We start from the raw sequence: 23,482 nt of genomic DNA, 5'->3' as shown, positions 1-23,482 counted from the left end.
CTTCAGGCGTTTCATCCTCTCCCAGTCTTTGTGCCTGTGGGAGAGCGCCGCGGCTCCGTCCCTGCCCGACACGGCCACGATGAAGTGGTCTTGTCCGCCGAGACCTCGTAAGCACAGCGCATTGAGGCTGGGGGTAGGAAAACCACGGTGCGTCCGAGGATAAATTTCCTGCTGAGGTGCGTTCAGCCACACAAAGCTGGTTTGGATCCTTAATCTCTCTGCAGAGCAGGACTGCTTTTTTCCCCCCCCCCCAGTTAATGGGATTAACGAGGAGTGAGAGGTGCAATTGCCGAGGAGAGAAGCCCTGCCGACGAGCTGCTTATCTTCTCAGTTGTTTGAAATCGAGATTTTGTTGTCAGCGTTGCTTTTCCTGCTGGCACGGTGCTCCTGGCGCTCTGCTCCACGGAGCAGGACACCCAGGCCCAGCAGCCGGAGCTTCCCCTCGGAGCTGCCCCTCGCCTCTTCGTGGCACGGGCCATCCAGCTCCTGGTTTTGTGGCATTTTGGGCTTTCTGAAAACCCAAACCTTCCTTGTGGGGAGAGCCGGGCTGGAAGCTGTGAGCCTGGGGAGGACTTGAACTGGGCATAGGCAGAAGGGTGCTGCTGTAGAGGGAAGCGTCCTGCGCAGGGACGTTGTCAGCACCGTGGCAAGCTTTACCTGCCGTAGGCGTTCGGTCAGGGCTTTGGGTATAAGAAGGGGACAGAGTGGGAGAGCTGGGCTGTATGGTTTATGTCCTGGCTTGAATTGATCGTATTCCTCCTTGGGTCAGTCCTCAATTAAATTCTTTCATATCTGAAACCAAGAATGAGCACCCCCACAGTGACGTAAGATCGTGGGTTCCTGGCTTTTCTGAAGTTCAGAACTAAGGAGCTTTGTGATTTTAATGTCTCTTCTTGGCCTCTAGCCTCTGTGCTGGGCCCCCGTCCTGCCCAAGCCGTGTCCCACCCCAGCACCGTGCCGTCCAGAAAGCTTCACGAGTGCAGACGCTTGCCTGCGTGCGTTTATTCTTGAGTCATCCCTCATTGCCTCTCTCTTAGCGGTGCTATTTTGGCTTTTCTTGCTGCTGCCAAAGCACTCCGGGCTCTGAAGCCCTCAGACAGCAAATGAAATCCCAGCAGGCAGAGCATCCAAATGCGTCAGCGAGAAGAGCCTTCCCCGCGGTGCTCAGCGTGCACCGTGTCCTTGAGCGAGTGGGAAGAGCCCTGGCAGCGCCGAATGAAGACGGGCCCTGTGACTATCGCCTTTCGTGTCGTTACAGGAGAAGCAGAAGCTGCTGGATGAGATCGAAGACCTCACTGTGCAGCTCGCGGAGGAGCAGGAGAAAAAGAGGAAGATGGGGGACAAGCTGAGTCAGGAGAGGCACCAGTTTCAGAAGGAGAAGGAGTCGACGCAGGAGGTAACTAGAGTCGGGGCTGCCTGCCACAGCCCCCACATTAGGGCTATGTGGGCAAGGTGGCCTTGGCAGCCTCTCCAGAAATAGATATAATCGGAGCATTTCGTCCTGCCTGGGCAGAGAAAGGTAGCACAGCAGTAGAGCTATAAAACATCTGTCGCTTTTGCCCACATTAAAATTCAGCCGAGCGCATCTGCATCTGCAAACCCGGTGGGGCTGTGCCACCCCGGCCCCTTCCTGTGGGGCCCTTTCCTGTCCTGCGTGGAAGGAGCGGTGGCAGAGGCGCGGTGGCGATGGCACGTGGAGCCAGCAGGCATTAGCGGGCGGGAGGGGAGGGCTGCCAGGCCGCTTGGGTCAGAGCTGCCAGCTCCTGCGGGCTTGGGGGCAGAAACGCAGCCCCCCCCGGCCCCTTCTAGGTGTCTGCGTGGTCCGTAATTCCAGCTGGAGGCTCGAGCAGGGCTTGCTGCTGTGGTAGAAAGGAGCTTTGGCCCTCAAAGTGGAAATTATTGTCATTTTGGCGATGCCGAGTGCACTCGGGTGAGATGGGGATGCCCGGCACTGTGGCAGGAGGGAGCTGCCCGAGCAGGTGCCCGCGTTGCCCGGGGGGGGGGGGGGGGTGTCTGTCTGCTGCTGCAGACCCAAAGCCAGCATCTGTGGTGCTCCAACAGAGTCCTGCCAGGGCTGCTCTCGCGTATTTAAGTAGCTCCCCCTCTCCTGGTCGTTAGAGGCATTGGGGGAGGAAGGGGAAGCCACGCACACCCCCAGAAAGGGTCTGTTAACCCTGCGATCGGTGGGCGTGCTCCCAGCCCATCCGTCACACCGGCCGCGACCGGTGCGAGCTGTCGGACTTGCAGAGGATGCGACGCTCAGTTGTCCCCTGTCCTTCTGCTGCAGCTCATTGAGGACCTCAGGAAGCAGCTTGAGCACTTGCAACTCTTCAAACTGGAAGCTGAGCAGCGAAGAGGCAGGAGCAGCAGCATGGGGCTCCAGGAGTACAACAGCAGGACGCGGGAGACGGAGCTGGAGCAGGAGATCAAGCAGCTCAAGCAGGTACATGGGGCTGGGCAGGGAGGGAAGCGTCTTGGCCGCTTGGTCTGCAAAAGGCAACGCCGATTCCCTGACACCGAGGAGTGGTCAGTGGGCGCCCGGGGGCTCCCTCCCGAGGAGCTGACGGTGGATCTGGCAGCCCACAGGAAAGGTTGGCTCCTTCCTCTGAAGGACAGCACGTATGCTCGAGCCCCTCTCTCTGCTGTATCCCCTGGATCTCCCCAGCACATCCCACGTTTCCACTGGTTCTCCAGACTCTGACAAATCGGTCGGGAGACAGAGTGCTGTTCCCAGCGCTGTGTGAGCCGCTGGCTAGGATGAAAGCCGCTGTCTTCCCTGGCCCGTTCTGCTCTGAGGGCACCACGCGCTTCAGTAGCATCTGATGTTTGTCTGTTGTGAACAGGATAACAGGAACCTGAAGGAACAGAACGATGAGCTGAACGGGCAGATCATTAACTTGAGCATCCAGGGAGCCAAGAACCTCTTCTCAGCCTCCTTCTCTGAATCCCTGGCAGCGGAGATCAGCTCGGTCTCCAGAGACGAGGTACGTGCCATGGGGTACTGCTTACCTCATACCGCATCTTCCCGAGGTGTCCGGTGCATCTCCTCTCCTCTTGGCCAACTGAGGGCCTGGCAGGAGCTGATGTGGCCCTCTCTGTGGTACAGCTCACCCCCAAAATTCACTTCAAAGCTGTCAGGAGCAAAGAAATGCTGACGCGACTATTTGAAGAGCTTGCAGGACTTAGCGTGCCTGCCAGCGCTCCTTCCTGGGAATAGGGGAGCTGCTCCCTTCCAATTCGCTGGTACCGGCAGCTCCGCTTTGCCTGCCCTGCGACTGCCTTCCTCTTCCTGGGACAGACCAGCGAGCACAGGGTCGGTCGGTCTGTCTGTCTGTCCGTAGCCAGCTTAAAACCCCGGGGAGCCGGGGGGTCTACCCTGGAGATCTTGGCTTCTCCAGCACGTGCTTCTCCCTGCTCCCTGGCTGTACCCCAGCTGCTGGTGTGCGAGCTTGCGTAAGCATCAGAATTAAATCTTTCAGACCCCCAAGGAGTGAGGAAACACACATGGATGTTTTGGGGGCCAAAGGGAGAGGCGACGCTCCCTGCTTCCTCCAGGGTCCCATCTGACTGAGAACCCGAGGACAGGAGTGAGCCGGGCCAGCAGCTGGGGGCATTTTCCCCGGCCACTTATACAGGGCCGGAGCGAAGAAGGGGGGAAACCTCCAAAAAGCCCCGCTTCTGTCCCCGGGCAGCGGCAGGCAGCGAGTGCTCACTCCCTTTCTCCCTCCCTTGCAGCTCATGGAAGCAATTCAGAAGCAAGAGGAGATCAACTTCCGCTTGCAGGATTACATTGACAGGATCATCGTGGCCATCATGGAGACGAATCCCTCCATCCTGGAAGTGAAGTAAGGGCGGCTGAGAGCCGCCGGCCGTTCGCTCGTCGATGGGTGTGGATTTGGTGCTCTGAGAGGATAAAGAGGGACTCGAAACGTCTTTGCTCTTGATGAAGGCACGGGGAAGCATCGCGTCGGATCGGTGGGTGAATTAGCCAGCGGACCAGGGAAAAAGAAAACCAGCAGCAAGGCTTTGTTGTCTGACTCCGTTATTTTGAAACCCTTCTGGTTTTGAAGGGTGAAAGGGAACCTGGAGAAGAAACAGGCAACGGACAGCTGGAGGAAGGACCTGTATCGGCCCCGCTACCCGTGAAGCTGGGAACTGTCCCGACAGCGTCGTCAGAGCCTCTGGCGCGCAGGGTGAGAACAGGCGCTCTAAGGAGAGGGTTTCTCTGAACCGCGGGATAACGGGACGGAGAAGGAAGCAGCGGCGCTGACGTTTTCCCTTGCTGCCCTGTCCGGCCCCAGTATCTGCTTTGCCAAAGTGTCCCCGACACACTCACTCACTGGGGCAGATCTGGGAAAGAGGGAAATGCGTCTCGGACTTGTAGAGGTTGTGTTTGGTTGGTTGGTTTTGGGTTTGTTTTTTTTTTTTTTAAATTAACTTAATGCAAATGTCCTCATTCAGCTGGCGCAGTTAATCCTCGCCCTGCCGCTTCTGCTTGGGAAGGGGTCGCGTGCAGAGAGCTCGCTGGCTCCTCTCGCGCTTGCCGGTGGCAGGAGGAGGCAGGGGAGCGGCCGTTTTCGGGACAGGGCGTTAAGCGCACTTTGTCACCTGCCTCCTTATTTATTTTTGCTGTCCATGGCTCGCTACCGTCGGCACACCTTGGTGTTCGCGGCTCTGCTGTCCTCCTCCCGGCTCTTCTGCCGACCGCTTTGCAGGGTCTACGGGTGTCTGTCGAGCCAGGCTGGCTCTGGGAGGAGAGATCCCCTCGGCCCCAGCCGCAGACACGCGGGCGCTGCCTGGCCGGCCTGCGGGGACCGACTCTTCGCCTTGCGCTGGAGCCCGGTCCCGGCCGCCTCTCCCCACGCTGGCCCGGCGCAGGGGCGCGCGGCGGAGAGGGCTGAGCTCTCCACGTTGCCTCCCGAGGTCCCTTGGCCTGGGGACGGTGGCCTGTGCCGTTCCCGCCTCGGAGCAGGGCTCTGCTGGTGATAGCCGCAGTCCTGGAGGGAGAGCCCGCTCCGGCCGCCTTTCCCCGCCGTCTGCCTGTGCTGCGGCAGGGGACGGAGCAGCCCCTCTCGGTTTTCAGGCCCTGGCGATGAGCCTGGGCTGAAATCTCGGTGCATTGGGGAGAGGAGACCTGAGAATACAAGAGCTGGGAAAACAAAAGCCATGTTTACATCAGACAGCTTTTGGCTTGCTGGCGCAAGCGGCCGTGGCGTAACGTGACCGACCGCTTTAACCGACCTGCTCCTGCCCGGCTCCGGGAGGAGAGCGCCAGTGGGCTCCCAAGGATCCAGCTTCACTTCGTGCGTCGGGCCCCAAAAAGCGGTTCTTTTTCCTGCTTGTCAGGTTTTAGAAATGCCACAGCGGCCTGAAAGCAGAAGCCACAGCGATCCCTTGGCCGCCGGCAGCGGGGCGGGGGGGGTTTGCCCGCTCCTCCCCAAAACACTTCCACGCACACGGCGCACCTCTCTTCCCACGCTGGCGCGGTGGCAGAGCACCCGGCTCGCCGTTTGTCCCCGGAGGGTGCCGCTGGCCGGGAGAGGTGGCAGCCGCCACAGCCTTAGTCCCTGCTTGGGGTGGGGGGGTCCCCGGTGGCCCCGGGGCAAGCGGCTGAGACTCGGAGCCAGCCCAACCGCCGCCGCCGTGACCTTCCCTCTTCCACCCCCTCTTCAAACGCATCGCCTCTGGGTGCTCCAACCCCCGCCCCCCCCCCCCCCCCCGTGGCCTTGTGCGAGGTGCAGCGGGGCGAGCCCCAAAAAACCTTGGGGGGGGGGGGGGCACCCAGCGCTCCCGCACCCACCCCGTCCCCTCCACCCAGCCCTCCCCGGCATCCACTCCCGTCCCTGCCCCGAGTCCGCGGGAAGAAGCCACGTAATGTACATTTCCAGAGAAGCTTCGGGTGTAAATCAGTGTATACTTGGAGAGGGAAAATTTTTCTATCTTGTAGAGTAGGTATTTTTATAGAATGAAGGTTGATCATTTTTTTAATACTTTAAAGAAGAGAGAAATGTATGTGTATACACAAAAGCATATATATATATATGTATAAATATATAAATATCGGAGATCTGCCTTTCTCGACTTGGGATCATGGATCCCCAGTTCAAACAATCGTCTTTTTTCCTGTCGCTCACAAAGAGGTACTGTAACTGTAAATAAGCACCGGGAAAAAGTTTTAAGCAAACAAAGCACTGACTTGCACATTCACCATGCTTTAAGGTCCCTATTAAAAAAAAAAAAAAAAAAAAGAGAAAAAAAAAAAAGGAAAACAACAAAAACTGTACTCCTCAAAAATGTTCCTTTTTCCCCACCGGTATGTGAAGGAAGTCCCAAAAAAAAGAGGCAAAAACAGTATTGTCTTAAATGATGTATCGATTCTTGTCAGATTAAAAGCTGTTACTATTCCTGCCCAGAGAGTTTCTTTCTGCAGGGGCATCTCTGAGCATCGCAGCATCCCCAGCATCTGAGCGCCCGGATGCGCTCCCCTTGGGGCTGGGTGGGAGCGGAAATGTCCCTGCCCTGAAGAGTGCCCTGATTTTGGGGGGGGGGGGGGGGTGAGGATGGGGGAGGCTGCACCTGGCTGGTTCCAGAGGTTCCAAGGTCAAAAGGAGCCAAAACCTCCCCAGGGACCCTGGGGGGGGACTTGCCCTTCGCTGCCCGGCTGGGGTGAGGGACCTTCGGAGGTGGCTTCCTGTGTGTGTGTCCCCAGGGTGGCCCGTGCTCTGGAGGGTTTGGGGGGGTCTGCGACAGCACCAGGCTGGGGGTCTGCTCCAGGGGATGACACGGCGGCTTTCCCTTTTCTGTCCTGGGCTGAACCCCTCGGCTGCTCTGAACCGCTCTAAAAAAAAATCCCTTCACCACCACCCCAGCCTGCTAAGCCGCTCCACGCCCCGTACGCTTCCCTCCGCCTCCCCCCAGCCCCCGTAAGCTGCCCCAAAGGGCTCTGGGGTGCAAAATACCCTCTCAGCTCCTGGAGCACCCGGTGCTGCTGCAAAACACTCTGCATGCCTCTAACACGCTCCGAGCTCCTCTCTAAAACACCCCGAATTATTTTAAACCGCTCCACGCTCCTCTGAGCAGCGCCGAGGTGCCCCGAAACGTCCCCGAGCCACTCTGAAACCCCTCCGTAGCGCTCTAAACTGCTCTGCGCCCCTCCGAGCAGCTCTAGCGTTGCACCAAGATTTCTCTAAACGCAGCTGAAATTTTTTTTCCCAAAACCTCAACCTCCAACAGCGTGAAGCTGCTCTAGAAATCGGGTAAGGAAACGTCTCCGGAGGTGCTGGCGTGGTGCTGGGTCGCTTCACGGAGCTCTAAACTGCCTCTGAAGAGCTCGGAGCTCTGGAAGGACGGACCTTGAAGCACTTGAATTGCTCAAATAGCTCTGGGGCTCCTTAAACCAGCCCTAAAAAAGCACCAAGATGCTAAAACTGCTTGGAGCAGCTCGAAGTAGCTCTTCAAGTCCTCTAAACTCTTCTGAAACTCCTTGAAATAGCTCAAAATGGGTCATAAAAAAGGCCTTGCGGCAGCTCTGAAGCGCTCTAAGCCTCCTCTGCGTGGCGGTGAAAAGCCTCAAGTGCTCTAACACCCTCTGAAAGGCCCCTGAAACTCCTCCGGCCCTTTCCAATGTACCTCTCAACAGCGTTAAAACTTCTCAGTAACGTCTCTGAACTTCTCCAAACGGCTCGAAACCACCCTAAACCCTCTCCGAATGACACCGAAGAGGCATAACTAACGGCAAAACAGCTCCGTGCTGCTCCAAAGCTGCTCTAAAACTCATCAAAAAAATATTTGTAGCCGCTCGGAAGCGCTCAAGCTTTTCTGCACGTCCTCTGGAAAGGTCTAAATGGCTTGAAACCTCTCCAGCCTCTTCTAAGCTGCTCCAGAAAAGCCCGAAAGGAGCTCCGCATCCTTCAGCTGCTCCGGCCTGCTCTTCCACGGCGCGGCGGGGGCTCAGCACCGTGCTAGCGAGTCTCTGAGCAGCTGCAGGCAGCTCCGAGTTATTTATTATAAAAAAAATGGAATGCATTTCAGTAAATATATTTCCAATAGGGTTAGAGATCTGTGGAGCTTTTGGAGCTCCAAAACTCCTTCGGGGAAGCTGAGCTGCTTCGGAAACGCTGCTCCAAACACCGCTGAAGGGCTCCAGCTTCTCCCTTCGTTATCGCGGGATGCTCTGGCCGCAGCCGGGGGAAACCAGCGGGCACCAAGCGTGAGTCGGACCCTGGTCGTGGTGCCCGGGGCGCCAGCTGCCCCACGTGGGGTCCCGGTGCCTCCCCGCTGCTCTTGGCCTTGACGGCAGGAGCACAGCGCTCGGCGCTTGCAGCCCCAGGGTGGGCAACGGGTGCTCTGCCGGTACGGAGCACCCAGCCCGGCTCCCTGCCGCCCTCCGGCCCCTGCGACCCAGCTCGGTGGGTTTGTCGCTGCACCCGCGCGAGCCACGAAAGGACGAAGCTGTGGGGAAAGCGGAGCCGCCCTTTCCCAGCTTGCCCTGGATCCGGCCCTTGCCCGACGTGACCCCAAGGGCAGCAGCACCCAAAAACCGCAGGGCGGCTGGTGAGGCCCCATCCAGACCCTTCCCCAGGGACCCAACGGGCACCTTCAAACACCCCCAAACCCTGGCTGCGACCAGGGCCACCGCGGCCGTGTCCCGCATCCCTGGCGAGGACACCGCACCGGGGCCGGATCCGGCAGGACCCCGTGGGGCTGGGGCCCGGCTGCGCCCCCAGCCCGGGCCCAGCGCAGGAATGTGCTCCAGCCGCCGGGTGTTTACTCGGGGCCGGGCGGCTGGAGGGTGGTGAAGAGCAGAGCTCGCGCTGCGGGACCCCTGCTTGGAGAAGGGATTTCCAGCTCCTTCCCTTTCCACGTCTGCTGCCGATCCCGGGATGGGGCTGGGATGGGGTTCACCCTTGGCAGCCGGGGTGGAAGGGGGATGGATGATGTCGTGTCCCCCCCCCATCCTGAGCATCCCGTAGGGCTAAGGGGGGGCAGCCCCAGTGCAGCCCCTCACTGCAGGCAGGCCCACCCGGGATGCTCGCGGGGAGCGCGGACCCCTGCAGCCGGTCCCCAGGGATGCTGCGGCGTGGGACACGGCCCCTGGCAGGGACGGCTCACACACCCACCCGGGAGGAACCGACAGGCACCTGCCCGCCCCAGCGTGTTTTTCTCCTCTTCCTCCAAGCTGGAAATCCCTGGGGGAGCAAGGCCTGCGGTGCACAGCCCGCTTGGGACCCCCCAGCCCGCCCGGGACCCCCCAGCCACGGTGGGGACACAGGCAGCACCCACAGCGAGCAGGACCGAGGTAGAAGCCGGGTGCGCCCCTGGAAGGGGGAGCGCCGTGGGGGGACACGCAGGCGAACCCCCCTGGCTTGCCCTGGCCGTGGGGTCCCCAGCTCCGGGCATCGCTGCCAGCCTCCACAGGGCTGCGTGGGAGAGGGGGGGCATCCCCCCCCCCCTCCGCCTTGTCCCCGCGTGTCCCCGGCCGCTGTGGAGCCGAGCCGAGCATCCCCGTGTCCTGGGAGCCGCGGGGGCCGGGCTCGTGGAGCGGGGCCAGCGGACACGGAGCAGTGGGGCCCGTGGGATGGGGCCAGCGGAGCCCGTGGGAGGGGGCTGGCGGCGGGGCCGGCGGAGCTCCGGGGGCCGGGCCCGGGGAGCCGGGGAGGGGGGGGATTGGGGGGGGGGGTCCGGCCGGGGCGGGGGCGCGGGCAGCACCTCCCCCCTCCCCTCCCCTCCCTCCTCCCTCCCCTCCCCCCCGCCGGTCCCCTCCTCCTTCCCCTCCCCGCCGAGGGCAGCCGGCGCCGTCCCGTCCCGTCCCGGGGCTCGGCGGGCTCAGCCGCGGCTCCGCTCCGCTCCCCCCGGCGCTGCCGCCGCCTCCCCCCCATGCGGGTGTCCCGAGTGGGCGGCAGCCGCCGGCCCCCCCCGCCCCGGCATGGCCCGGCTCTCCGTCAAGGAGCACCTGGACGGGATCCTCAACGACTTCGAAGGTGCGGCCGGGGCTGCGGGACCCTCCCCCCACACACACACCCACCCGCGGGTGACCTCTGGGGGCTGCGAGACCCCCACTCGGGACTGGGTATCGGGGGGGGGGGTGGGATGCTGCTGGGGCTGGGCGTCTTGGGGGGGATGGGATGTCCCCCGGGGGCTGAGCATCGTGGGGGGCTGCCGTCGCCCTCCCTGGTGGCTGGGTATCGTGGGGGGATGCCCCACGGGGGCTGCGCATCGTGGGATGGGGTACTCCCCAGGATCTGGGCATCGTGGGGGGCTGCGTCCCCGTCGTCGTCCCCTCCCTCCCCCTGGGGCTGGCTACCGTGGGGAGGATGTCCCCGGGGGTTGCGCATCGTGGGGGGCTGCTCTCCCCACGCACCCTCTTCGGGGGCTGCGCACGGTGGGGTGCGTCCCGCGGGGGGGGGTCGTTGGGTTGTGCCCGACGGGGCGCACCCTCAGGGGGAGCCTGACGTGGGTGCTCTCGGGGGCTGCGCCCGTGGGGAGGGGGTGCAGGGTGGGGATGGCGGGGGGTGCGGGGGGGGGGCACTGCAAGACGCTCCAGGGAGGGTGGGGGGTGCGTGTGTGCACTCCCCCCCCCCCCCGTGTTCGCGTGTGTGCGTGTGGGCACCCCCCGCGTGTGGATGCTTCGAGCCGCGGCTGCGCTCCCCGCCAGCTCCGCCCGGGGGGGCCGGGGGCTGCGGAGGGGGCCGGGAGCCGCGTCCCGCCGCGCTGCCCCCGGGGGGGCCGTGCCGCAGGAGGCAGCGGGCCGGGGCTGTGGTTCTCCTGCCCGCGATCATCCCCGGCCGCTTCCCGGAGGCCGCGGCGGGAGGGGCCGGGGCCGGGGCCGGGGCCGGGGCCGGGGCCGGGCGGGAGGGGGGGGCGGGCGGGCGGCGAAACCCGACCCCGGGGCTGCTGCTGCCCTCGCCGGGGAGGAATGTGTGCACCTACCCCGGGCACCTTAACCCCGCCGCTGCCGGGCCGCCCCCGACCCCTGCCACCCCCCCCACCTCCCTCCCCATCCCCCCAAGCCCCCTGCCGCCCCCCCACCTCGCCCTGCATCCCCCGGGCGCTGCTCCCCCCGCTCTGCCCATCGCTCTGGATACGGTCGGGGCAGCCACAGCGATGGGTGAGGACATGACCCGTAACGGGGGGCAGGTTTGGGGTGAAAGGAGGCATTTTGGCGTGTCCCCGGCAGTGCCGAAGCGGTGAGATGGATGCGGGGAGGGGGCCGCCATCCCTGTGTCCCCATGGCCCCCGGCAGTGGAGCAGGGCAGGACCAGCTGGAGAAATACCTGCCCGGAGGAGAGCTGTTATTAGCGGCACCCGCGCCCCGGCCCCTGACCCCTGCCCAGCCCCGGGCACAGGAGTGAGCTGGGGAGGGGACGAGGACGGGACCCCCACTGCCCCGCTGCCCCTGGGGCTGCCAGCACCGCGGCCAAGCCAGGGCGGCAGCCACGGGGCTGAGGAAGAGGAGGGCGAGGGTGGCCTCGTGCTGGCAGATGCCATGCTGGGGCAGGCTGGGGCATGTGCCGGCGTGGCTTGGCAACGGGGCACGGCGGGGGCGAGGAAGGCTGCCCGGCGGGGGCCTGGGCCCCCCACGCTCTCCCAGGGGCCGGGCAACCAGCTGCCGGCACCAAACGGAACGTGGCTCCCGAGGGGCCCGGTGCTGCGGCGGGAGGGAGAGAGGGAGGGGATGGCTGCCCCGTAAAGGTGCTTCCTGCCGGCGGGGGCTCCGGGGGGGGGGGGGGGGGGGGGGGGGGTCCTGGCTGCTCAGACCTGCTGTGGCAATGCCCAGCTGGCCGCGATGCCCAGGGGGACAGGGCCCCCCACCGCTGCCAAGCACCAAGAGGCCGCTCAGGCAGGAGGCTTTGCACTGGAGCCAGGCACCACGATGCCCCAGGGTGGCATGGAGGGGTGTGTGTCCATGTGGGGGGCACATTCATACCAACAGCAGCCCCGGGGCCATGCAAAGCCACATGGGAGGCATGGCTGCAGCTTCCCACGTGGACTGTAACGTTACTGCTGCACGTAGCAACCGCTCTGGCCTGCCTTGCCATCAGTAGGCTTCAGGGTTAATGCCCTATGAGGGGGCAGGAATGCTTCCAGCATGGCTGTTTGGATGGATGCAGGGGGAGAGGGTCGGGCGGGGGGGATCCAGTTACTCGGGACCAGATCCCTTACAGGGGGAATAAAGCAGGCAGTGTGCTGCATGGGGAGCCGGCGGCACCGGCCAGCCGGGCGCAGATAAACCGCGGGGAGCGATGATAAAAACTGCGGTGAACAATGTGGCAGGGCCGCGGGGCCGCCGGCGCCAAGCTGGTTTCTCATGCGGGACGGGCTCACACGCGGCCCTTTGGCACCCGGCTGCCCGGGGCGCATCTCTGGGTGCTGGCACAGCGCGGTGCGGCACAGCTGGGGGTCTATGTGGGGGGGGGGGCCCTGGGGTTGGCTGGGGAGGGGGCAGAGCCCTGCGGGTGCCATCGGGTGCTGCTCTCACGCCAGTCTGTCTCCCTCTCTGTCCCCAGCACTCAAGAAGTCGTTTGACGTGGAGGATGGGGACGAGGCGCCCAGCTCCCCACCGGTCTCCCCGCTGCCCTCGGGCACCAGTGAACGCCACCGGCCGCTGCAGCCTGGCCACCCGCCCCGCTCGGGCACCGCCACCGGCCCCAGCCCGGTTCCCAGCCCCGTGCTGCGCAGCCGGCTCAGCACCAGCCTCTCTGCCAGCCGAGCCAACGGCACCGGCATTGCCCGCGTAGCCTCCTTCCAGACCCGCCGGGGCTTCACCACAGGGCCGGGCAGCGACGGCGAGAGCCTCCGCAGCTCATCCTCCAGCCCGGAGAGCCCTGCGCTCCCCCAGCCGCTGGGCACCCCCCTGGCTGCCGGCCCTGGCCTGAAGAAGGTCCCGTCCCACGGCAGCGTCTTCCCGGCAGAGCTGGAGCATCCTCTCCGAGGGGTCGCAGCCAGCCACGGCTCGCTGCCGGCGCTGGACCTGCACATTGCCGAGGAGCCAGGGATGGGGACCCCTCCGCCGGACCCCCCGCCGTGGGACACCCGGAGCCCTGCAACCCAGCCCCATGCCCGCCAGCCTTCCTCCTCCTCCTCCTCCTCCCTGGCCCCGTGCGGTGGCACCGAGGCGGCCCCGGGGCTGCCCGCGCTCCCCGAGGGGCCGGGGGGGCGGCTGCCAGGGGGGTGGGACATGGCCCCCCATGCGCTGCCCCGGCCCCAGCTGAAGGTCAGCCTGGGGGCCAGCCCCGGCCCGGCCTGCCAGCCCCCACCGCTCCCCCAGGGCCAAGGGGGGGCAGCCCCGGCCCCCGCCACCCCCTGCCTGGGGAGGGCTGAGCGGCTGCCGCTGCCACCGGCCTCCCAGCCCACCCCGTTCAAGCTGGTGTCCCAGCCGCAGACGGTGCAAGTGAGCTCCCAGCCCACCTTCCTCGGGGGGCTGGTGCTGGTGCCGGCCCTGGGGACCCCGGCAATGCCCGGTGGAGCCGGGGCGAACCCCCTCAGCGCTGGGCTGGCGGGGCCGAGGGGACCCTGCGTGGCGGCAGCGGCGGCTCCCAGCGAGGCTGCGGTGACGCCGGAGCAAGGTAGGACTCACTCCTGTCCCCTCTCCCCACTGGGACCCCCTCGCTGGGCGCGGCATTGCCACCCCCTCCCTCCCCCCCGCGGTGAGCCCTGCTGCCTTGAGCCACCCCGGCGCTGCCGATGCTGGAGACGGGGTTGATGCGGGGCCGTGGTGAAGCTGGGGACAACTCGGCCAGGATGAGCCCCGCCAGCTCCCCCCTTCCTCCCCACCGGTGCCGGGGGGGCCACGGGGCGTTGGATGCCGCCTGGCACGGCGCACAGCGTGTAGCGGGGGGGGGGGGGCTGTACGGCGTGGAGCTGAGCGCGGCGCTGGCAGGGCTCCCATCCCACCCAGCCCCGGGGTGCCTGGCGAGCTTCCCACACCGCCCCGGCGCTAATTGTTTTCCCCGGCGTGGGGAAACAGGTCGGGACACATGTGCCCCATCCATCCTCGGCAGCGCCGAGCGCCGGGGCCCCGCGCGTGCCGGCTATTGCCACGATCTTGTCCCGCATCCAGCGCTTTCTTCCCCTCTCATCCCTCCTTGCCTTGGCACGGGGTTGGATCCTGTTCCTCCCTTCCCGCGGGGGCAGAGGAAGTGGCGGGGGGCCAAGGTGCGCTCGGGCGTGCTCGGCGCACGCCTCGTGCCGGGGGGAGGACATGGGGCTCCCCGGCACAGCCGTGCCCCCGGCTCCCACCGCGCTGGTGCAGGCACCGGTGAGCCCGTGCCCCGTCCCCAAGTGTGGGGCGGGGGCCCCCCACCGTCCCCCCTTCCCGGCAGCTGCTCCAGGGAAGGCTGGAGGGCGCCGGGGTGGCCGGGAGACGGCTGCCGCCGCTGGTGCTCCCTGTTTAGGTGCTTGGGGCTCATTGCCCGTCTCGCAGGGGTGTCATGAGAGCCGCCGTCGCCGGGCTCTAAGTACTGACGCCGGTGAAGGCATCCATACATCTGCTCCGGGCTGGGGTGAATCATCCCCCAGCAATGCCAGTGGCCGCGCTGCCCAGCCGGCCCGGCTGCCCCGGCACTGCCCGCGGTGCTGGCCGGCGTGGAGAGGATGGTGCTCGGGGCTGAGCCGGCTGACGGGGACACAGGGTGATGGCGCTTGGGACTGCACAGGGGTTTGGCAGGGTGGCCAAGCGCGGCGTGCCAAGGCTGCGGAGCGGGGCGCGAGCCAGCAGGCAGCGCGTGGGCACCGGCTGCCCTGCAGATGGCACGGGACTGGCAGGCGCTGCCCTGGGCACAGCGGTTCCTCTGCCAGGAAGAGGTGGGGATGCGCCGTTTCCTCTCGCGGGAGGCCCCCGCAGCCCCCAGCCGGTGGCACCCGTGGGTGGCTGTGGGGTGGCGTGGCACGTGCGGCCCCGTGCCCCGTGGGAGGAAGCACCAGGCGAGCCGGCGGCCGCTGCCTTTCACTTCCACTCCGAGCAAGCGCCTGGGTCACCCACGCAGGGCCTCGGGCGAGGAGGAGGAGGAGGAGGAGTGGAGGAGGAGCCGTGGGCTGCAGCCGCCCTCCCCGCCTTGCACCCCAGGAGCCATTTGGCCCCGGTGACCAGCTCTCAGCGGCAGCAGCCCCGGCTCCGGCCGGCTCACCCAGGTAGGGACGGCCGTGGTGGCAGTGGGCAGGGTGGCGTGCGGGCAGGGGGGTGCAGCTGCCGGGGCAGGGTGAGCCCCCCGGTCCCCAGCGGGCGGGCGGCGCTGCAGGGTGCGCAGTTTCGCCCAATGGTTCACTTCTGCTTCTGCTCACCACTGGCTCCCGGCGGCCCCCAGCCCTGTGCCGTGGCTCCTGCCTGCGGTGCGGCCAGCTGGGCAGGCTGGCTCCAGGTCTGGCCACGCATGGGGATTGTCACCATCGTCCCCTGGGGTTGTGCTCGGTGCCGGGAGAGGTGCCGGTGTTTCTGGGTCATGCTTGGCCGGGTGGGTAGAGCCACGGTGGGCGCTTTGCCGGCGTGGTGAGCACCTCTCCCTCCGCATCCCCCAAATCCTCCATCCCTTTGTCGGAGGGGCCGGTTCCCTTGTGCCCACCGATCTGGAGCCACACGCTCCCCATCCGGTGCGCTCCCCGGCCGAGGCGATGCCCGGTTTGCCGTGACGGTGAGCAGCCGGGCCAGGAGCTCCTCTCCCGGCTCATCCTTTCCCAGCGCCCTCCGCCCCTGGAGCCTTATTACAGGCTTCCCCAGGGAACCGGCCAATTAGCCCCGCATCAGTAATTAAATCCATGGAGGAGACCACGGACCCGGGATTACTCGTCCCTGCCTGGAAAATAAGAGCATCCTTAACAAGTCCTCGAACAGGTCTGGCTGCAGGAGCCATTAGCCCGGGAGGCGCGTGGTGATGCCGAAGAGCTTCCACGCGGCTGCCCAGATGCCGGCCATCGCCGACGGGTCTTTTCGGCACCGAGGGCAGGGACGCTGGGGGCTCCGGCCCCGTGGGGAGGTGGTTGTGGGTGCGGCACCCGGCGCCGCCACGCGCCCCCCCAGCTCCACCCGCCGCCCCCTCCGGCTGTTTGTGTCTGCTCGGCGGTGCTGCTGGCACGGCACGAGGCAGTGGGCGACGGCTGAGCCCCTGCGTGGGTGCCGAGCCTCGGGGAGCACCCCAGGGAGGTGGGGTGGGGGGTGCAAGCATCACGCCTGCACCCTACCCGTGGTGGCTGGTCACCCTGGGTGGCTCCAGGCAGCGGCCGCATCACTCGGTTCTAGATCTGTCCTGGCACCCGCCGGGGGCTGGCAGGGCCCGGGGTGGGGGTGCAGGGCCCCTGGTGTCCCCCAGGAGCGGTCGTGTGCCCAGGTCAGCGTCAGGTGGGGTCCCCCCTCCCTGCCTGCCTGCCTGCCTGTGGAGCACCCCAGCTCTGCTGCGGCAGCACCCTGCCTGCCCTCAGCCCCCCCCCCCCCGCCCCGGGTGCCACCGCTGTCACCAGGAAGTCCCCAGCTGTTTGGCCGCTTTAGAGGAACACCCCGACCCGCGGGCGCAGGGGAAGCTGGGACACGCGGTGCTCCTGTCCCCAACCCCGCCACCCTCCCCGGGCATCGCTGCCTGGCCACGCTCCTGCTGTCGCCCTGGCGAGGCGGCGGGTTTGCACCCACGGGTGGGCGCAGGGTGGTGGGTGTGTCGTCATCGTCCCCTCCCACCAGCCAGGATGCTTTTGCTGTGGCGATGGGCACGTTCGGCTCCATCATCTCCTGGCCCCTCCAGGCTGGCTCAGGCCGGACCGTGCCCACGTGTCCCCCGTCCCCAGGCAGCGTGGCACGTGGCCGCAGCCTCGGCAGGGCGGCTTGGCTCCTTCGGCAGCCTCGGCCATCGGCAAGCTGCCGCGCGAGCCTCGCCGACGCCAAGAACCGGCTGGCACATATGTGGCAGGCAGGGAGGCTGCGGCGTGGGGGGGACGCAGGCGCCGTGGGGCACTGCGGCAGCGGAGTGGGCGGCGGGGTCACCACCCCTCACCTTGCGCCGCTGGGCACGGGTGCTGCTGGGGGGGGCATGGGGCAGGGTGGTCCCTGGTGCCGGGGAGCCGGTGGGTGCCAGCGGGGATGGTGCCCGCAGCCGAGCGCTCCCGCTCGCTCACCTTCGGTGCCACCGCAGCCGCCCGTGGGGGTGATGGATGCCATGGGGGGGGGTGGGGGGCACCCCTGTGATGCCGGGGGGGGGGGGGGGACACACACCCCCCCCCCTGTGCTGGGGTCCCCATCCACACCAGCCTGGCTGGAGGCCGAGCGGTGCCGGGTGGGCACCTCCCTCACCGCGCCGGGCAACCGGCAAACTCGGCGCAGGGGCTTGGCTGTGGTGGGGGGGGAAGGGGGGGGGGACTGGGGGGGCGGGGAGGGAGGGGGTTGGGATATTGCCATGCTGGTCATGTGTGGGAGCGGCAGCTTCGCAGGAGCCGGGTTTGGTGCCAGCCGGGGGCTGGCGGAGGGGAGGGGGCCGGGCTGCGGCGCTGATGGGGATGGGGACGCTGATGGCGCCTGGGGGACCCCCCCGACCGTAGCGGGGTGCTGAGCGAGGGCACGGCGGCGCTGAGGTAGGACCTGAACAATGGCTGTGCCGGGCAGCAGCAGCAGCAGGAGGAGGAGGAGGAAGAAAGGGCTTGGGGCCCCCCACGCTGCCGCACAAAGGGCTGGGGCGGGCGCGGGGCTCCGGTGGCCCCCGGGCTGGGACGCGCTCCGGGCACGGCCCCCCCCGAGCAAACCCTGCAGATCCCGGGGCTGGGGGCTGCGCCGGTGCCTGCAGTGCCCGTCCCCAGCACCCCCGGGGCCGCAGGCGGGTGCCCCTCACCCCGGCAGCAGCCGGTGCCTGGGTACGATGTGGGGTGGCACGTTGTGCCCGGAGCCCCCCGGGTGTGCCAGGGCCAGAGCGGGTGCCGCGGGAGGTGGCCTCAGCGTGGGTGGCAGCGTGGGCCGGGCGAAGGGTGCCGGCGGTGCCTGGTGCAACCACCTGACAGAGCAACCGGTGGCATCGCGGGGGCCGGACAGGGCTGCCCGGTGGCACGGCCACCCCAAGGATGCTGCTACGGCACCTCCCTGTCCCCCTCCACCCGTGGGGTGCTGGGGGGTTGGCGTGCCCCGTTGCCATGCCGAGCCTCACCGGCTGCCAGGAATGTGCCGGGGCTGCGTGCTCACCGGGCCGGCTGCTGCTGGGGCAACGGAGCCGGTGGATGAGGAGGAGGGGGGGGTCCAGGCTCACCCGCCTTTGCCCACCCATGCAGGGAGCAGCCTGGAGCCCGAGGAGCACAGCATGGAGCCGCCGGCCGTGCCGGAGGAGGAGACACCCCTCACCGCGGCATCCGGCCCTGCGGGTTGCCAGCTCTTCGGTTACGTGGGAATCGAAGCCGTACTCGACCAGATGAAAATCAAAACCATGAAGACGGGCTTCGAGTTCAACATCATGGTTGTGGGTGAGTGCCAGGCGTGGGGTTTGCTCGTGGTTGGGGCGGGAATCCTGGCTCCGATGCCGCCGTGCCGGGGGGAGATCATGCTTTTAAGGGATTTTTAAGGGATTTAAGCAGCAATAAATAGAAGAGGAGCAACATCCTGTACCTGATAATATAGCGGTGCTGATGGGCAAGCTCATCCCAACCGCCGGGATGCTCCCAAATGCGTACCAAGATGTTATCACCTTGGTGGAATAAATTTATGGGAGGGATGAACCGGAGCTATCCCAACCTCCGGGATGCTCCCAAATAGGTGCCGAGGTGTTATCGCCCTGGGGGAATTAATTTATCGTGGGGGGGGGGGAGATAAACCGGAGGTCTCTGCGTCCCCGCAGGGCAGAGCGGGCTGGGGAAGTCAACGATGGTGAACACCCTCTTCAAGTCCAAGGTGAGCCGCAAAGCCTCGCAGCCCGGCCAGGAGGAACGCATCCCCAAGACGGTGCAGCTGCAGTCTGTCACCCATGGTAAGGTCACCACCATGGGCATCATGTCCTGCCAACCATGGGGAGAAGCAGGAGACCGGAGGGAGGGGGGGGTCTGAGGCCGCGTCTGCGGCCTCAGACCCCCCCCTCCCTCCGGTCTCCTGCTTCTCCCCAATGCTCGGTCCCTGCTGACCCACATCTCTGCCCCATAGTCATTGAGGAGAAGGGTGTGAAGATGAAGCTGACGGTGACGGACACGCCAGGTTTTGGGGACCAGATCAACAATGAGAACTGGTAGGGCACAACCGGGTGCAGCATCCCGGCTTGGTGGGCGGCAATTTGGGGTGGGAGTTTGAACTCGGATGCCGTCCCACAACTCCTCACCCCCAGCTGGGACCCCATCATCAAATATATCAACGAGCAGTACGAGAGGTACCTACGCGAGGAGATCCTCATCACCCGCAAGAGGAAGATCCCGGACACCCGGGTCCACGGATGCGTCTACTTTGTCCCCCCCACGGGTCACTGGTGAGTGCTCAACACGCAGCACCCATGGGTGCTACCTGCTTGGTGGTGCGGATCACCCTGGGGTGATGGTGGTCCTTGGCAGGCTGCGCCCACTGGACCTGGAGTTCATGCGGCGGCTCAGTAAGATCGTCAACGTGGTGCCGGTGATCGCCAAAGCCGACACACTCACCTTGGAGGAACGGGCAGAGTTCAAGCAACGGGTGAGGGCAGGTCCCTGAGGGGGTCCCGGGGTGCCCCGTGTCCCCCCCCCAAGCCCAGCTCATGCCCCATATCCCACAGATCCAGGAGGACCTGAAGACCCACGCCATCAGCGTGTACCCGCAGGAGGACTTCGACCAGGACCCAGATGACAGGGCGCTGAACGACAGGATTCGGGTGGGTGCCGGGATGCTGGGGTTGGGGGTGCTGGCCTCTGGGGACCACGGTGGTGGAGAGACACCCCCGGGGGGAGCCCAGCAGCACCCCAGGGTGAGCGCACTCCTCCGCGCCCGCAGGAGAAGATCCCCTTCGCCGTGGTGGGGGCGGACCAGGAGCACCAGGTGAACGGCAAGCGGGTGCTGGGCCGCAAGACCAAGTGGGGCATCATTGAAGGTGAGCGGAGCCCCTTGCACCCCCAGCCCTCCCCAGGCACGGGGGGCGGGGGGGGGCCCAACGCCTGTGAGGAGCAACACCCATGGGTGCATCCTCGCCTGAGGGGGTGCTGAGCAGGGGGCGGGCAGCGTGGAGCTGTGCCGGTGCTCTGGTGGTACCCGGAGCCTGCCAGGACGCGCTCCCCAGGCACCCCTCCGCTGCCGTGCCCTCCTGCCTGCACCCTGCCAGCCCCGCTGCCCGCTCTGCCTTGCCTTGCAGTGGAGAATCCGGCACACTGCGAGTTCCCCCTCCTGCGGGACCTGCTGATCCGGTGAGCGGGGGACGGGGCGCGGGGCGCTGGCACCCTACGGAGGGGATGGCGGGGTCGGGGGGGGCGGTGACTTGACGCCCTTCCTCCCCGCTGCCAGGTCCCACCTGCAGGACCTGAAGGACATCACCCACAACGTCCATTACGAGAGCTACCGCGTGCGGCGGCTGAACGAGAGCAACCGGCCGGCGCTGAGCCTCCTCAATGGGCCACCCGGCAAGGGCGAGGGCGGCAACGACCTCTGAGCCGCCGTGTACCCCCCCGCCCCCCCCCCCGCAGCCACTGCTGGACCCCCGTGGCAGTGCCCGTCCCCTGCCCAGCGGTGGCTGTGCCCAGACCCTGCCTGGGGCGAGGAGCCCTCGCTGGTTTGGGGTGAGGAGCCCCCCCGGGAGTGCCGGGCTGCCCGGGGTTGGGCCCCCAGGTCCCTCGTACCCAGGCTCCGCCACCGGCACAGACCCCCTGGACTCCGCGCGACATTAAAGGTCAACCCAGAGCCTTCAGCCTTCACCGTCATCATCCTCCTGCTGGACTCCTCGCTTCTGATGTGCCACCACCCTCCTGTGCTACTCTGGCTGTTGGGGCTGTGGGGCGAGACACCCCCCCCCCCCCCCCCAACCACCACCCAGTGCTGCCGGGGTGCCAGTGCCAGCACCGGCCAGGCGCCCTGCGGAAGCGGCGATGCTGCCGGCAGGGCGCTGGTGGTGCCATGGGTGGCCGGGGCGGGTAGGGTGCGTGTCCCCTCCCCACTGTCACCCTACGGCCCTGCCCAGCGGTGGCAGCTGACGCAGCCGGACTTTGAGCCGTTTATCAGCTGGCAGAAGTGCTGCCCACAAGGCGGGGGGGGGGAGCTACACCCAGCTGCTCCCCACTGTGGCACCCCCCCGCCAGGGGCACCCGCCACTGGGTGCAGCCCCCCCAAGCCCCTTGGACCCCATGGGTGCTGCCCCGCTGGCTACCGGCCCCGGCGCGGTGTGGGGACGGAGGTGCCAAGGTGGCCCCCCCCGCCCCTGGCGCTCCAGGGGTGCACGAAAGGCCCCTTTGTGCCCCCCCTCGAGGGCAGGGCCAGGGCGTGGTGACAGGATGGTGGCACGTGGCAGCTCCCTGCCCCCCCCTCCCCGCCCCACCATGGCACTCGGCGTCACCAGAGTGCCGGCACCCTTCACCCGGCCCCACGTTAATGATCCACCCATCCGCGCCGCTGCTGCCGCCAGCCCCCAGCAACCACCCCAGTGAGCCGTGCGTGGTGGCGGTGGCGGTGGCAGCAGAGCCGGGGGTCCTCGGCACGGGTGGCTCGGGGGGGCTGGCGGCTCCCTGCCCCGCGCCCCACCCCTGCATCACGGCACCCAGATAAGAGTGGCTGCCGGCAGCACCCATTTCCCAGCGTGCGGCGTGGGTGGAAGAGCCGGCCGGGACCATGTCTGTGGTGACAGTGAACCTCCGCGCTGTGACCTCCTGGGTGGGCATCACCCGGCTCTTTGCCGTCGTGTTGTCCTGCGTCGCCTTCAGCTTGGTGGCCTCCACGGAGGACTTCGGGAATACCTATGGGACGTGGTGCATGTTCACCTGGTGCTTCTGCTTCACCGTGACGCTGCTGGTGCTGGTGCTGGAGCTGCTGGAGCTCTACCCCAAGCTGCCGCTCTCCTGGGATGACTTCACCTCAGCTTTCTCCATGCTGGCAGCGTTGATGGTCTTCACCGCCTCGGTGGTCTTCCCCTCCATCTTCATCAGCAGCCCCTGCAGCGGCAGCAAGTGTGCCCGGCAGGCCGTGGCCACCACCGTCTCCTGCCTCTGCTTCCTTGCCTACGCCCTAGAGGTGGGGCTCACCCGTGCCAAGCCGGGGGACATCAGCAGCTTCCTCTCCACCGTGCCTGGGCTCCTCAAGGTCTTTGAAGCCTACGTGGCTTGTCTCATCTTCTCCTTGCTGGATATCTACGGTTTGGAAGCCAGTTTGCAGTGGTGCGTGGCTGTCTACTCTATCTGCTTCATCATCACCCTCCTTATCATCATCTTCACCATTGGCCGGTGCCTCTCCTACATGTCCTGCCCGCTGGAGAAGATGCTGGTGGGCTACAACGCCCTGGCCCTGGTGATGTACATCACTGCCACCATCCTCTGGCCCTTCCGCAAATTCACTGGCCGGGTTCGCCCCAGCAACTGCGGCAGGGGCTGCTCGTGGGACAAGGACCTGGGGGTCACCTTCCTCACCATCTTCAACCTCATCGCTTACTTGGTGGACCTGATCTACTCCACCAGGATGGTCTTCATCAGGGCACGTTCCTAAGGGCTCTGGGTGGCCCTGGTGGGGCGAGGGGTGGTGGGACACAGCTGGGGGCCAGTGCCGATGCTGGCGTGGGGCTGCTGGTGGAGCTGAGGAAGAGGCCGGACGCCTCGGAAAGCTCCTTCTCTCCGTGCCGGAGCAGAGAGCCATGGGGTGCTACCGGGGGTGTGCTCGGCCCGGTGCCCCACGGCCTGCCCGGCAAGGGGGACCAGGGTGCCCCTGAAACCCTGGAGCTGGTGGGGGGGCTTTGGGATTAAACTGGGTCATTTTTCACTTGTTTCCGCGTCCTCTTTCTTCCCCTTCCTGGCTTTCTGCAGGGTCCTCCCCAGCAGCACGAGGGGCTCGGGGTGAGAAACTGGGGGGGACACTGGCAGCAGCACGGGGGGGGGGGGCACCAGCCTTCAGCAAATCCTCTTTTTCTCCTCCTTGTTGAGTCGGCACCCGAGTGAAGCAGGGCATGACCAGGAAAAGCCCAACCCGGACGCCTTTGCCTTGGCACCGGCACAGGACCCTGCCGAACGGGTTCCAGAGGAATGCGGCTGCTGGGGGGAAGGGGGGGGCCGAGAGCCCGCCAGGTCCTCTGTCACCACCACTGCCACCCCAGCAGGAGCCCCGATGGGTTTGGTCCCAGCCACGCTGGCAGGAGCGGGTTTGGCATCCGCCGGTGCCGGTTGTTTTACCCGTCGGGGGCTGCCGGGGGTGGGGGGGGCACACGGGGGAAGGGGGTGGCCGTCACCCGGTGCCGCCAGAGCTGGGGGTGCTGAGGCGTGTTACCGGGAGGACGGCGGCACCGCAGGCGGGTGTACCAGGAAGAAGGCAGCAGAGCGGGCAGGGGAAGGTGTGCCCGGCAGGCAGAGCTCCTGGCACCGTGCTCCTGGATGTGGGGTGGGTGTCCCACGG

General features: G+C 66.5%; 3 protein-coding genes across 16 annotated transcripts in view; all 3 read left to right on the top strand.

The window, feature by feature from the left end:
• RAB11FIP3 (RAB11 family interacting protein 3) overlaps positions 1-6,419 on the top strand; it is a 76,738-nt gene extending 70,319 nt beyond the window's left edge. For all 12 annotated transcript variants that reach the window (XM_054843514.1, XM_054843516.1, XM_054843515.1 and 9 more), the window contains 4 exons: positions 1,259-1,396; positions 2,288-2,443; positions 2,844-2,984; positions 3,736-6,419. In XM_054843514.1, the coding sequence (XP_054699489.1) occupies positions 1,259-1,396; positions 2,288-2,443; positions 2,844-2,984; positions 3,736-3,849 (549 nt within the window). In that variant the 3' untranslated portion in view covers positions 3,850-6,419. The remainder of the gene's footprint in view (positions 1-1,258; positions 1,397-2,287; positions 2,444-2,843; positions 2,985-3,735) is intronic.
• Positions 6,420-9,852: 3,433 nt separating this feature from the next.
• Positions 9,853-20,804, top strand: SEPTIN12 (septin 12). 3 transcript variants are annotated; one of them, XM_054843511.1, is made up of 11 exons: positions 9,853-9,980; positions 12,507-13,565; positions 18,232-18,420; positions 18,792-18,920; positions 19,091-19,172; positions 19,269-19,406; positions 19,489-19,606; positions 19,686-19,781; positions 19,901-19,997; positions 20,256-20,307; positions 20,405-20,804. In XM_054843511.1, the coding sequence occupies exons 1-11, from the start codon at positions 9,926-9,928 to the stop codon at positions 20,547-20,549; spliced, it is 2,160 nt and encodes a 719-aa protein (XP_054699486.1). In that variant the 5' UTR covers positions 9,853-9,925; the 3' UTR covers positions 20,550-20,804. The 3 variants fall into 3 exon arrangements, with proteins under 3 accessions (XP_054699486.1, XP_054699488.1, XP_054699487.1); XM_054843513.1 differs by lacking the exons at positions 9,853-9,980; positions 12,507-13,565 and adding an exon at positions 14,907-15,129; XM_054843512.1 differs by lacking the exons at positions 9,853-9,980; positions 12,507-13,565 and adding an exon at positions 17,394-17,547.
• A 154-nt stretch (positions 20,805-20,958) lies between these two features.
• Positions 20,959-22,852, top strand: LOC129213473 (myeloid-associated differentiation marker homolog). The gene has a single exon (XM_054843571.1). It carries the CDS (start codon positions 21,719-21,721, stop codon positions 22,583-22,585), a length of 867 nt encoding a protein of 288 aa, XP_054699546.1. The 5' UTR covers positions 20,959-21,718; the 3' UTR covers positions 22,586-22,852.
• Positions 22,853-23,482: the final 630 nt, after the last annotated feature.

Source organism: Grus americana, chromosome 15 (genome assembly GCF_028858705.1).
Source record: "Grus americana isolate bGruAme1 chromosome 15, bGruAme1.mat, whole genome shotgun sequence".
Taxonomy (NCBI): domain Eukaryota; kingdom Metazoa; phylum Chordata; class Aves; order Gruiformes; family Gruidae; genus Grus; species Grus americana.
The sequence above is the reverse complement of the archived record's forward strand: the minus strand, read 5'-3'. Positions and strand labels throughout refer to the sequence as shown.